The sequence below is a fragment of the Girardinichthys multiradiatus genome, chromosome 12 (genome assembly GCF_021462225.1).
Source record: "Girardinichthys multiradiatus isolate DD_20200921_A chromosome 12, DD_fGirMul_XY1, whole genome shotgun sequence".
Taxonomy (NCBI): domain Eukaryota; kingdom Metazoa; phylum Chordata; class Actinopteri; order Cyprinodontiformes; family Goodeidae; genus Girardinichthys; species Girardinichthys multiradiatus.
Window position 1 is genome coordinate 15,167,808 of NC_061805.1, and position 14,858 is coordinate 15,182,665.

The 14,858-nt window shown below is 40.8% G+C and overlaps 1 protein-coding gene and 1 long non-coding RNA gene across 16 annotated transcripts in view; one reads left to right on the forward strand and one right to left on the reverse strand.

Annotated features, from left to right (window-relative positions):
* Window positions 1-665: 665 nt before the first annotated feature.
* rimbp2b (RIMS binding protein 2b) overlaps window positions 666-14,858 on the forward strand; it is a 154,052-nt gene continuing 139,859 nt past the window's right edge. For all 14 annotated transcript variants that reach the window (XM_047382463.1, XM_047382466.1, XM_047382468.1 and 11 more), the window contains exon 1: window positions 666-816. In XM_047382463.1, coding sequence (XP_047238419.1) covers window positions 679-816 — 138 coding nt within the window. In that variant the 5' untranslated portion in view covers window positions 666-678. The remainder of the gene's footprint in view (window positions 817-14,858) is intronic.
* Window positions 9,308-14,858, reverse strand: part of LOC124878498 — a 47,094-nt gene continuing 41,543 nt past the window's right edge. The window contains exons 5-7 of one of the 2 annotated variants that reach the window (XR_007040795.1): window positions 11,906-11,976; window positions 9,690-9,807; window positions 9,308-9,613 (exon numbers count right to left, since the gene is read on the reverse strand). This is a non-coding gene — a long non-coding RNA (uncharacterized LOC124878498). Of the gene's footprint in view, window positions 9,614-9,689; window positions 9,808-11,673; window positions 11,783-11,905; window positions 11,977-14,858 lie in introns of those variants that run through there. The other variant, XR_007040796.1, reaches the window with a different exon arrangement.

Genomic DNA, 14,858 nt, shown 5'->3' on the forward strand with positions numbered 1-14,858 from the left:
AGTAAAAATTCCCCTGCTAATAGACTATTCTGCCCCAGGTTTATAACACGCAAGCAGAGATGACGCGGTGGAAACTGTATTGTAATGATGACTTGACCACTGTGCTCTGTAGGGTGTCATTAGTTTGGAGTCAGATTATACCCTGCAGCTACTGTGGATCACAATAGAGGCTTTAATTTTAGGATCTGGTCCAATAAAGAACTCAGTGTTTTACCTTTAAACACCATAAATTTAGGTATAAATAAAACAAAGCTCAATAAAAATGTGTCAATATATATTGTTTTCTGACTTCTTAATCTGGTAAACTATTATACACTGTTTATTCTTTTGTTAGCACAGGAGTCTTTTAAACAAAATCCAAAACCCGTTAACTACTTGATATCTCTTTTTTATTTATTAGGATGCACTTGTAGATTTCTTTAAATATCTTGTGGCATCTGTAATATCTTTTGTGTATTTTTGTGCCTACAATAATCCAGCAGCCATTATTATGTAACTCTGCAGAATACAGATATTTATAATCAGAGCATGCTGGAGTTATGACATCATCTGGCACTGATATCCATGACAAGCGTTGGGGGAAGCATGCAAACCGTTCTGTCATGGTGGGTTAGTTCTCTTAACCAACAGGAAGTATCGAGACCTGTAATGTGACTGATAGGTGGCTTATCTGCTGTCATGTACCAGGGGACAATGGGCTGTGAGAAGACTTGCACGGTGGAGAAACTCCTAAGACCTCACAGGGAAGTGGTTGAAAGCCAGAAACAAAGGTTAGCCGCAGCAAAGAGGAGCAGTCGGATAAGAAGCACAGATAAGGTGAGCATAGTGTTCTGTTTGTCTTTGTGCTGTTTGGTAGGCTTTCAGAAGAAAGGCTTTGATTGAACCAGGACTGTGCACAGCAACAGCTGATGCTTGAAGCCAACAGTTTTACTCAGACAAGGCTGTTTTAAGCACTTAGCATATTTAGTTTCTTTCTACTTAGTTTGAATAACTTACTAAACATGAAATATACTGCACATTTGCTGTAGTGTTTCCTTGTAACCAAAAGATTACACAACATGTTATTATGTAATATGCATTATTAAACAGAGATCACCAAATTCTTTGCCTCCGGCATCATTTGAGACATGATTTAACGTTGTGTGATATGCACATCCACGTTTCTAAAAATTTAGGAAATGTTCAATAACTTTGTCAGTTAAAAAAAAAAGGATATGACAGGTGGTAGGATCAAGAGAAACACTGATTTCCTTTTTTCTTTAGAGAGGATGGAGTTGGGTAACTACAGCAATTGCTGCAAAATGAACAAAACGCTCACATTTAAGAGTCTGCTTGTGAAAACAAGCACAGAGTATTATAAGTGCAAAAATAATACACTAAATGCTTATTTAAGATGCTGTTGAAAACTGATGTATTTTTTATTGTTGAACTGATGTGCTACTTTCCATGTATCCAAACTGTTCCTAAAACTCAGATATTAATGTCCAGCAAAAGATAAGGGAGTTTTGTCTCTCTTTTGGTAAAATAGACCCACTGGAGAAAAATTAAGTGAATTAGGTAAATTAAATGACATGTTAGAATTCATATAACTGTATCTCGCCAATACAAATTTAGATAAAATCTATATAGGTGTTATTGGTATGGACACATTGCTGGGTTTCATATCACCAAACTGTGGCACCCCTCTGGCCTAAATGGATATATGGTATGGGACAGAATGAGACAGCTGTCACATCCACTCCTTTTGATCCACAGCTGTAGTAGCCCCAGTGTTGATGGTGGAGTTGGACACACATGCTGTGCTGTGAAAAAGTATTTGCCCCTTTACAGATTTCTTCTGTTTTTGCTTTTTGTCACACTTCAATTGAAACAAATTATAATATCAGACAAAGATAACATGAGTAAGATGTGTTCAAATGATGTCTTCATTTATGAAGGGGAAAAACACTAGCCAAACCAATCAGCCCAATTTTACAAGTAACTGCCCTCTAACCCTACTAACTGGTTTTGCATTCAACTGCCATTAAGAGTTTTTTACATCACTATGGAGGAGATTTGGCCCATACTTCTTTACAGAACTGTTTTAATTCAGCCACATTGGATGGTTTTCAAGAATGAACAGCATGTTTAAGGTCATGCCACTGCATCTCTATGGATGTACATGGGTTGGACAATGAAACTGAAACACCTGGTTTTAGACCACAATAATTTATTAGTATGGTGTAGGGCCTCCTTTTGCGGCCAATACAGCGTCAATTCGTCTTGGGAATGACATATACAAGTCCTGCACAGTGGTCAGAGGGATTTTAAGCCATTCTTCTTGCAGGAAAGGGGCCAGGTCACTACGTGATACCGGTGGAGGAAAACGTTTCCTGACTCGCCAAAGTGGCTCAATAATATTTAGATTTGGTGACTGTGCAGGTCATGGGAGATGTTCAACTTCACTTTCACGTTGATAAAACCAATCTTTCACCAGTCTTGCTGTGTGTATTGGTGCATTGTCATCCTGATACATGGCACCACCTTCAGGATACAATGTTTGAACCATTGGATGCACATGGTCCTCAAGAATGGTTCGGTAGTCCTTGGCAGTGACGCGCCCATCTAGCACAAGTATTGGGCCAAGGGAATGCCATGATATGGCAGCCCAAACCATCACTGATCCACCCCCATGCTTCACTCTGTGCATGCAACAGTCTGGGTGGTACGCTTCTTTGGGGCTTCTCCACACCGTAACTCTCCCGGATGTGGGGAAAACAGTAAAGGTGGACTCATCAGAGAACAATACATGTTTCACATTGTCCACAGCCCAAGATTTGCGCTCCTTGCACCATTGAAACCAACGTTTGGCATTGGCATGAGTGACCAAAGGTTTGGCTATAGCAGCCCGGCCGTGTATATTGACCCTGTGGAGCTCCCGACGGACAGTTCTGGTGGAAACAGGAGAGTTGAGGTGCAGGTTTAATTCTGCCGTGATTTGGGCCGCCGTGGTTTTATGTTTTTTGGATACAATCCAGGTTAGCACCCGAACATCCCTTTCAGACATCTTCCTCTTGCGTCCACAGTTAATCCTGTTGGATGTGGTTCGTCCTTCTTGTTGGTATGCTGACATTACCCTGGATACCGTGGCTCTTGATACATCACAAAGACTTGCTGTCTTGGTCACAGATGCGCCAGCAAGACGTGCACCAACAATTTGTCCTCTTTTGAACTCTGGTATGTCACCCATAATGTTGTGTACATTTCAATATTTTGAGCAAAACTGTGCTCTTACCCTGCTAATTGAACCTTCACACTCTGCTCTTACTGGTGCAATGTGCAACAAATGAAGACTGGCTACCAGGCTGGTCCAATTTAGCCATGAAACCTCCCACACTAAAATGACAGGTGTTTCAGTTTCATTGTCCAACCCCTGTAGGTGCAGCCTGTTACTAAGCTTCTCCAAAACCTTTGTTTGAGACACCTATTAAAAAGTTCTACTTTTCTCAGTAGCTAGCACGTTCTCCTCAAACTCTCAACATCATCAAGATATTCATTTTTTTTAGCAAGACTGGCTTTTGTGTTTTTTTGGTCAGCAGCGGTTTTTTACCTCGAAACTCCAACATGGATGCCAATTTTGCCCTGTCTCTTTTGGATCAGTTATTGATGCACATTTGGAGAATTTGTGTTACCAGGTTGATTAGGATAGCTTTTTTAAGGCTCTAAGAGGATGCTTTCTCATAGAGGGTAAGGTATATGCGACCATTATGTCACTCATGTAGCATGGTGCCCTAAGGGTCCAGCGTCACTACCAGTGGTGACCTGAAGTCAAACTCCATGTAATCCTACACCATGGTGCCAGTAGTTACACAGGTTTGTTTCTCCATAACGCTGTTAGGGTTGGTCCAATTGTTTGGGCTTCCTATGATAACGTTTTACCATTTGGTATTTTGTGATCCCATGAGTTTGACTGCATTATAAAATTATAATGGAATTGCACTGTATGTTGAATCTGAATCTGTCTAGATATCTGTATGTTCACCAGATAACAGCCAGATCAGAGCATTCCTTAGGGTGCTTAACTATGTCGGCAGATTTCATTGGAATGTAAACTACAATAAGAATAATAGTCTTTCCTGAAGCCATAAATAATACCTCTGCATCGTAGAGGTAGAGATAAGGAGACTCAAATGTATGAACGTTTTTAAATCCCTGTAATATTTAAAGAAAATGAAACTGTAATGTCCAAATTATTGCCTGCCCCATAACTGGGTTTACTGTATAAAGTATGCAAAGGTTATTTGTTACAGTTGTTTAAATAGTCTGAGAAGCTAACAGCTGTTTCCATGAGCAGATAAGAGTTCTTTCTCAAGGTTTTGTGTACAGAAACCTTAGAATGAACATTTGCCAAATAATGGTAAGACAACTGTTGTGACTGCTTCAGCCAATTTCTCCACTGGGACAGAGACTTTAGTTGGTTTGCCTTTGGGCACATGTTTGATAGCACATTCTTGTCTTGATGATGTATAACTAAATTTGGACACGTTATATTATTATTATTGTTATTATGCATTTATAATAGGACCACAGTTTTCTAAGTGTGTTATATCACTGTTCTTCAGCAAATCTCGCTATATGTATACATACAGCAAAAGAAAGGGCAAGGATTGCTGTAAAAAAAGAAAAGTTGTACTGTCTGTAATTCTATTGCAACTGTTGTTTTATTTTGTGTCTTTTACTCTAAAGTGTCCATGACTGACCTGAAGGTCACTTTGAAATTAAATGTAGTATTATTATTATTAACAAAAGAAAATATATTTTTTTAATGATTTAATTCTGTTCTACCTATCTGCTCCAGTTAAGACGAACATTTTTACTCCCCTGTGAAGTGAGACAAATAAACTACTTTTGTTTTCCAGAATAGTTATTTTATTAAATTAATGTTTGGCTTCAATATTATTAAATTCAAAAACACTTTCAGATGTAAACCCAGGTCTTTATGTTGCCACACGCAGCTCTTTCACTAATGTGCAGAGTCTTTCACTAAACGGGATGTCAAAGCAGTTGTTAACACCTCCAGACGTGTCTAAGTCAGTTTGGCTGAAGCAGGCCCGAAGCTGCCGCTGTGGTGCCCTCTGACATCCATTGACAGCTGTCTGCACAGGTTTAGGTCGCTTTTAACATTCGAAGGTAGTCAGGGATCCACTGCATTACTGTTTAAAGAATATGTTGAACTAACACAAGTCCAGCAGCAGCACAACTAGTTGTGGCACTACAAACAGTCACTGCTGTCTTCCACAGTCAAGTGAAAAAATTTGTGAATTAAATACGTTAAGAAAACTATTTGCATTTATCACAAAAATTGGAAACAAATCTCATTAGTCAAACAATATGATCTTAGAATTATAAATATTTAGACCCTGTTCAGGCCCGCTATAAGAGGTTGCCCAAAACAGCCATTATAATGCAAACATCAGGTGTCCCTCCTGCAAATTGTCAGAGCTCAGTACCTTTCCAGTAAATGTTTACGACACAGGTAAAAGACATGCGTGGGAATCTTTGACATCAATTGTGTATGTAGTGTCTCCATGAGCTTTTAGCAGATGCTGTGCAATATTCTCTCAATTGGGAGTGTACAGATTGTCCTGTTGGAGGGGAGTGGAGGGTCATAAAAGGGATGCTGTGGTTGCTAAGTGTCCACAGTCAGCAAAGTGTATTTGTTTTGGGCCTTGCTCTTCCTTTTTGCTTTTCTCAGAGAAAAATGCAACACCATAATCAGCCACAGGGGGCAACCACACTGTACATGATGTTCCACTCTCCTTCATATCTCAACACCGGAAAAAAACACACACCAGGATGACCTATATAATTCCCATTAATACCCTTCTGCACTTTCCAAATATCAGATTGGATGGTAACGATGTTACTCCTGTTTGTGATAGCTGATTGGTCTGGACCACTGTGCAGCGAGTAAGGGTTTTACAAGCCCAGCCTCCAGGGAGTCTCGGTGGCATAATGACCTGTGACAAGGCAAGGCACTGTCCCAGTGTCAGCTTGCAAAAAAAAAGAAAGAAAAAAAAAGTAGCTGAAAGATACCGCATCAAAGTTCGGAGCATGGACTAGGGGAATGCCTGAGGACCCTATGTGACCTTGCAAGCTTAAATCCTGATGGCACATCTACATTGGTTGACCGGGTAGTACACTGGAGCATGTTCCTGGAAAGGTTCATGGATTGGCTTGTTTGTGACTGCTGAAAATAAGACAGAGAATGACCAGTTCTAATCTAAGAAAACCAAAGGCATCCTGGTGAGGGAGTGCTGCTCAGTGCTGCTGCGCAATGCACTACATCTGCACCCATGCCTGCCCGAATCTGTGTGACTAAGCGTGCGTGTGTGTGAGAGAAAGTGATAGAGAGGGAGAAAGCAAGGGGGCGTGTTGATGTGTGCTCTCTGCTGCACAGCCTCGGTAGTGTGAGCTGAACGATGCTCGTTGGCTGTCTCTCTCTCTCTATCTCTCTCCTTGGGCTGCCTGGCTGTGCCTCTTTCTGCCGAGCTCTGATGAACCATTTTATGCAACATAGCTGCCATAGTCATCGTCCTGGTTCTACTGCTGGCTTCTTTTCTGTCCTCCCAGTACATTAGGGAACACATGACATTTCATCACCGCTTTGTACAAAGGTAATGTACCATCTACTGTCTGCTGTCAAGCTGTGTATGTTTTCTTAAACCTCGGATTGTTGTACTGACTCTGCTGCATGTTCCTCACGTTGCTGGTGCTGGTGTAGGGAGATGGATGCTCATAACATTTCTTTGTAGCAAAGGTAATTGAAATTCACCCTGCTTCCTTGCTTACACTCAGCCTACTTTGGTATGCATTTCTTGAGAGATGAATGAGCCTGTTTTGATCTGTGCTGTGCAGGACTGCAGGTTTGACAGACCACAGAAAAGCCAGAGGACACTGAATATTATTTGCAAGCATTGGGAACACATTGCCTTATTTTTACATTGCTTCAAGTCTGTAACAAAACACTGCAGCATATAGAATGAACTCTTCAATTATCATAGCAAGTGCAGAATTTTTTAGCATCTGTGTGATGAACCATATTTTTTTCACGATTGCTTTGTCGCTTTTTACACCTTGTGCATGCTAACGATGTGTTACAGTTTTAAAATACGAGAAAAATAACCAAGGCTGAAGCTATATGACAGAACTGTCAACTAAAATTGAACAAGTTTCTCAAATAATTTTACTAACCAAAAATGAAAGGTTATCCTTTAAAACCAGAATTTAAAAAATCAGTGTGAAGTCAGCAGTTGATGCAATGTTACTGGTGTGTAAAATGTGTGTATGAGTAGGTGCTCGAATCTCTCTGTTATGATATTTATTTTTATGTGTTGTAGGGGCCGTTTAAGAATAATAATAATAAATGTCTGTGTACATGTATGTTTTACCAATTGCTTCAATTGCTTCAAAGCTCACGTTGCAGTGATACAGGGTCCTATAGATGGCTGCCATGAGAATAAAAAAGGAGTGGAAGAAGAGGATCTGACTGTCCTTTTGTTTGAAGCAAAATATTTCATGTTTGCTTATGCATGTTTGTACATGCAAACAGCTGTTTCTTTTTCCCCCAAGGTCAATTACTTAAAAGGTGACAATAATTAAGACTGTTAGTCTCACTCCTTCTGATAAAAAGAAGTACTTTGACGTTCAGCTCCCATTCATACTGTAGCTCATCCTGCCCACCTTGACAAGCAGGCATGGCCATTCATCATTTCAACCATTACCCTGAGGTGCAAGCAAGTGGCTTTTGTCTTCACTATGCACAAGAGACAAGAAGTCATCTTTCAAGCTCAAATTTCTTGTCTCTTCAGTGAGTTGAAGGTGGAGGATTTAACTAAAGAAATTCCTATTGAACATATTTTTATAGTCCTTCCTTCCTTCATTCCTCCTTCCTGGCATGAATTAAACAAGCATGTTCTAGCTTCATCTGCCTTAATATGTCTTAGCTGGATGTTATTTCTATATAGCCACTCTTTACTCTTACCATATAGTCAGAAATGTCAGCAGAGCATAGCATTCCTCTGAAATAGTCTAGCTTCTTAGACAAAGTTTCCCCTTTAATCCTGCTGCTGTTACTATAATGGACAGAAGGACGCAAAAAGCATAAGCATGAAAAATTACTATACAATAATGCAAATAAAACATAACTGTTCCTAGTACCAAATGAATGTGTAAAAGTGGTCTATCTAAGGAAGCTCAACTAATTGCATAGTCATTGCTTTGTAGCAAAACTTTCTCCTAAGAAAGCGTGCAAACAGTGAAAAAGGACGGCTCCTTTTTAACAGGAAGAATTCATCAGAGGATTATTAAAAATACAAAACCATTAAGTTAAGTTAATGGCAGCAGTTTGTCTGTTAGTGTCTTTAAGGGAGAAGCTCAGCTGAACAGATAAGCACTGAGTCAAAATTAGTATCAAACATGTTTACAAATAGCTTAGGTAGTGACATACTGAACCCTCTTCTACAGCAAAAAAAATTATTTGATATGTTTATTATGAGTTTGTATTTATTGTTTTGATATGTTTGTTAGAATGTCATACAGTGGATGAGTAGGTTCCTCAAACAGAATACCAGAACCAGTGTTCTTTGATAATCAAAATATTGATTGTCTGAAGAATTCCCACCGGTATTGGTGTTGATACTTGTAGAGCTAAACATGGCTGCTCAGTGGAGTATTTTAGGTAAGGCATGGCTCAGCACGGTCCTTAGTGACTGAAGTTAGGCTGTAGCAACAGCTGGAGCACTGCTGTTGCTGGCGCCTGGATGTGGCCTGGATAAAGCACGTGACCCTGCCACAGTGTGAGGCATTAGAGATATGAACAGCAGGGTTTACAGCCGCTGTTACATAACATCGTCTTCACTGGGAAATCTCTGTAAAGATGACTCCTGGAGACTGTGTGACAGCGGAGTGAAAGTGCATTATCATTGTCAGCATCCACATCACTGGCTCTGAATGTTAGTCTGTTCTGTGCATGACAGTTCAAGCATTTTCCTTTAATGTGTCCTCAGGTCACTTTTATTTAATGATAGTTTTATATACATGTTCTTTGGTTTTAAAGCCTCAAGATTAGATCCCCATCTACTCACATTTTATTGTGTGTGTCATCTTTTTCGAGATAGTTCTGACCCACATGCAGAAAAACACTCAGGAGAGGAGACTGGATTATGAAGGAGATTTACTTTCTTAAACAATGATAAATGTTAAATAACCTGGAACTGGTAGATTGCCAATTGCACAGAAAGAAGGGTAAAAAGCAGTTAAAGAAAAAGCTTACTATGCAGGAGCAATGTAACCGCCAGGGGTGGGTCGGGTGGGGCGAAGAACAGTGAAGAGTTCAGGATTAAGTTACTTGGGTTGGAGGGTGGACAGGGTATGCTTATGCCTTGGTCCGGATTACGGGAAAACAGGAAGCTGCCAGCTTGATTCTTTTCCAGATGAAGAAACAGGAGTTTGGGATCGTAACCCACGATAATAGAAGACCTTTCTCCAGAAGTCGGTAATCCTGATCACCCAAATACTTCTGGGAGCAGAGTCAGGCATCAGCAAGAAAAATCCAAGGGTTCAGGTAAGCAACCTGCAAAGGAGAACACATGAAGGTTAAACTGGAGCTTAGAACAAAGCAAGGATTAGTTGTGGCTTGAACTTGTTACCACTGAAGGCAAACACTCTGGCAACGAAATGCTGGCAGCTTCCCACTTAAGTACACCTCCAAGTAATCAGTAGATTAGTCGCACCTGTCACCACCGCACCCAGGAACTCCAGCACCATCTGAGAACTGAACATAGTTAAAAAAAACACACACACAAAAACTCCAGACCCCGATAGTGTGCTTGTTCTAGACTTTACATAGGTGGGATTATTGCTGCTAAGGAATTTGACAGTTATGATTGTGGAAATTATTTGTACTGGCATAATGCCAGAATAATGAGGCATCTATTTTTTATTTAATTTTTTTTACTACTTCTAAAAAGTTACACAAGTTAGAATTGCCTTTTTAGTGATTTAGGTCAAATGTTTTGGATCTCCTTCCACAAGCTTGTTATAATAGTTTGCTGGAAATTTGGTCCATTCATCCTGACAGAACTGGTGTTACTGAGTCAGGTTTGTAGAGAGTCAGCAGGTTTCTGAGGAGGTGACTGGGGCTACCTCGGAGCCTGAGGAGGATTGCTCTGTATGGACAAACAAAAAGTTGAAGCTTCCCATCAGCAGTCTGAATGAAGAGTTCATGGTTATACGTTCCAGAGAGGTGCTGCAGTACCAGGAGTCTGGAGACCCAAAGGTCTTTCAGGCTGGGATTGAGGTCAGGACTGGACGGAAGTGGAGGGCAACTGAGGCTGTGGACGTTTCGGAATCCTAAGGCAAAGGGTAGGGTTGGGTACAGTGGCACAAGAGAGAGCTGGCCTGGGTTACAGTAGAGCACCTAACTACGGTAAGGCACAGGGAAAGGATAGGAGATTGCTGATCCTAGAAGAGGTGAGAGCAGGAGTTGAAGAGAAGAAAGCAAGTCAGATGGTGGGGATGCGACAACAGGGAGCCTGGACGAGATTAGAGCATGTGGTAGAGCGCAAGGTTTCATGGACTGAGCTGTGGAAAGCTAAACCCCATCAAATTAAATTCTTTGTCCAGGCAGTTTATGACGTGTTGCCAAGTCCCTCCAATCTCTTTACTTGGGGAAAAGTGGAGTCACCAGCATGCCCTCTGTGCCTGAAGAAAGGAACTCTTGAGCACATCCTCAGCAGCTGTCCAAGAGCCCTCAGCGAAGGGTCCTACCGCTGGCTTCATGATCAGGTCCTCAAGGCAATAGCGGATACCATTTACAATTGTATAAGCCACTGTAAGAGTCTTTGCCCAGTGAAGGAAATCATGTTTATTAGAGATGGGGAAAAGGCCATAACACCTGCCCGGAATACCTCCCTTGGCCTGATGGCAATGGCTTATGACTGGGAGTTGAATGAGGACCTGAGAAGGCAGTTAAAGTTTCCTGAAGCGACTGCAAAAACATTGTCAAGGCCAGACATTGTACTCACAGCAGGTAATTCTCTTGGAGCTCACTGTGCCTTTGGAGGATCAAATTGAGGAGGCCAATGAGAGATAGAGGGTGACGTACAGCGAGCTAGTGGAGGGGTGCCAGAGCAACAGATGGCCGGCAAGGGGTGAACCTACCGAGATGGGATGTAGAGGGTTTGTGGGACAGCCCCTCTGCAGGGTTTACAGGATGCTGGGCATCACCGGTGTCAGGCAGCGAAGGACCAAAGATTTGCCACTGATTCAGCAGAAGTAGCGTCGAGGTAGCTGTGCTACAGGATGGGAGAGGCGTGGGTAGGGTAGTGCTTCCTGGACACAAGCTGGGACTTGATCAAACCTGGTTGGGTCATCTGGATGAGGGGGTCTGATTGTTGAAAGACCCGAAACCCCCTATGATTCCAGGATATATTACTGATGATGTGTCCAGAAGCACCACAAGATGGTGTATGTTACAGTAGGCTCAGGCACTTTTTCTACTCTGTCGACCAAATGTCTATGGGACTGGGATCAGGGCTTTCTGATGGCCATTCTAAAATATTAATTAAGGAGTTTGTTGTCCTTTGCCACTTTGTAACTAATTTGACTTTAGGATCTTTGTGCATATGGAAGACCCATTTGTGTCCAAACCTCAACTTCCTAACTGATGACTTGAGATGTTGCTTCAATACGTCAACAACATGTTTCCTGATGATGCCATGCATTTTTTTCACCAGTTCTTCTGCAGAAAAACAACCGCACAACCAGATGCTACCATCCATGTACTTCATAGTGGGGATGGTTCCCCTTTTTTCTACCAAATGGTCATCACGGCTCTAAGTGCATTTGCAAGCTGTTATCTGACCTTTAATGTTGCTTGTGGGTTGTTCCTCTCTGAGTGGCATTTCAGTCCATGTTGATGCAGAACTCATTTCACTGTGGATAGTGACAGTCTCTTATTAGCTTTAACTAGCATTTTCGCAAGGTCTTTTGCTTTTGTTCTAGGGTTGATACACACATTTCACACCAAAACATGTTCATCTCTGAGACACAGAACCTGTCTACTTCCTGCATGATATGATTGCTGGACATTCCCATTATATTTTTATATGTTTGTTTAAACAGATGAATGCAACACCTTCAGGCATCAGGACATTTTACTTAAGGATGAATCAGACTTGTTGAGGGCCACACTTCTTCTGCTTATACCTTGGCTGATTTGTTCAGATGTTCCAATGATGTCAACCAAGTAAGGAGTATGTTTAAGATGTTACCTTAAAATGCATGCACAGGTGTGCCTCCATTTAAATCAAAATATAAATGTAAATAACCTTACAAGGCCATGACATCATTATTTGGGCTTTCACGCAAATTGTTTAAAGGCTGAGTAAATGAATATAAACTTCTCAATTTGAAGAAAGTAATAAAAATTCCCTAAAATATGAAGGTTTTAAATGTTACAGAAAATCTTCACCCTTTTTTAGCTGAGGATGTTTGCACAGTGAAATATTGGTTATAATGTTTGCATGCTTCTATAAGACTGTTTAATAATTTGGCTTATGTTTTCTTTCTTGGTCCAGAGGAGAGAGTTGTCCTGCCTCATAAAATAAGTGTTGTACTTTGAACATTGTAATACTTAATGGCCAGCTGTACAGTAGCGCTGCACTGTCTTCAGGTGACTCCCTCTACACAGTAGGTCACATTACACAGAGAGGAAGAAGTTACATTAATGGTAAAACCCCTAAATTTGTTAAATTAAATCCACAAATGACGAATACCATATATTCCTCAATTTAAAGTAGATACATTTTGCAGGGTTGTCCGTCACTGAATTCACAGGGCTATAAGGTATAGGGCCGGGCCTGGATTGAGTTGTCGTGTGGTCTGCATCGACATCGGAGTCCAGACTTTGACAATTCACTGGGCAAGATGTTACACTTTTGTGGTAATGATGCCGTTTCTTATGCCTACTTTATGCTGTAGGCGTGAGTAAAGATGTAGGCTTTCCCTTCTAATTAAAAAAAAAGCTTTCTTAAGCGTAAGCTTCATTACTGGTATGTTGCTGAGGATTACCTCTGGAAAGTAAAATATTTTTTTTGGTCTTGTACCCGAACAATGACAAAAAAACGAGAAAAATACATGTTAAATATTTTGTTAGTCCTCATGAGCTCAACTTTAAATATATGGATAGAAATTACAATGCAAGTTTACAGAATGAAAATAATTCAAATTCAGTTCAGTTCAGTTTAAATATACTTTATTAAACCCAAATGGAAATTAAATGTTGTTGTAGCTCATTATGTAGGTTTCTTCAAAGAGCCATTGTAGATGCTGATGGCTGTGGGCAGGAAGGATCTTCTCTAGCGGTCTTGCAGCAGATCTAAAGAAGCTTCTGACTGAAAGCACTCATGAAGAAGATGCTCCGGGTTCTCCATAATGTTCTTCATTTTATGAAGAATCCTTCTTTACACAATGATCTCTAGAGGTTCCATAGGAATCCCCAGAACAGAGCCTTTTTAGGCCCCTGGCTCTGATGTTGCTACCCCAACAAAGAAAGAGATCACACTCTCCACAACAGACTTATAGAAGATATGCAGCATCTTGCTGCAAACACCGAAAGACCTAAGCTTCTTCAAGAAGTACAGTCTGCTCTGTTCCTTCTTGTAGATGGCTTCACAGTTGCATCTCCACTCCAGTCCGTTGTCCAGATGAACACCAAGGTATTTATACTCCTCACCTCCACTTCTTCTCCCGTGATGGAAATACTGTTTGACCTATTCCTGTTTCTCTTAAAATCTACAATCATCTCCTTTGATATATTAACGTGCAACCTGAGATGATTGTTTCTTCACCATGCTACAAAGTGGTCCACCATCTCTCTGTATTCAGCTTCTTGTCCATCTCTGATCCACTCCACGACTGCAGAATCATCCGAGTATTTCTGCAGATGACAGGAGTCTGTCTTGTACTAGAAGTCTGAGGTGTACAGAGTGAAGAGGAATGGTGAGAGTACAGTCCCCTGTGGTGCTCCTGACTACCTGGTTAGACTCACAACCCTTCAGTTTCACAAACTATAATCTGTTTGTCAGGATGTCCAGGAGATTGTTGAGGCCTCCACCTGAGTCTTCTGGAGTTTCTGACAAAGCAAATCAGGTTGAATTGTGTTAAATGCACTGGAGAAATCAAAGAACATGATCACAGTGCTGCTGGCTTTGTCCAGAAGACACTGTGTTTGTTGAAGCAGGTGAATAATGGCATCTTCAACTGCAACTCCAAAGCAATGAGCAAACTGAGGGGTCTCCTGATAGTTTATTGTTTGGACCAAAAGGATAGTAGCAGATGTGAACTACCAGGACGACCTATTTGTGTTACAGTGAAATAAATGGATTGACCTTGAAATACCATGCAGGCTGTACTGTGACTTTGAAGCCTTATATAATACATTGTTTATAGTGGTAGATGCATAAGTATAAAAAATTCACAAGTCATTTTATGACTTTTATGTTTTCTTGTTGTTTTTCTTTCACATTTCTTCTTAAAAAGTAAATAAAAAGTCTTTCTGACTAATATATGATGTCTAATATGTGACATAGATGTACATTTGCATCTAAATGTCAATAAAAATAAAATAATACAAATTGATTAATACAGTGATGTATTTAGCCTGCAAGCTGTTATTATGACAACTGGTGCCTTATCTACAGTCCCCACACTCTGACGTAGGTCTCTGTTCCAGAGAAAATCCCCCATAGCATAATTGTACAGCTTCGTTCTTAACTGCAAGGTTGGTGTGATCCAAATCAGCAGGGTCTGGTACC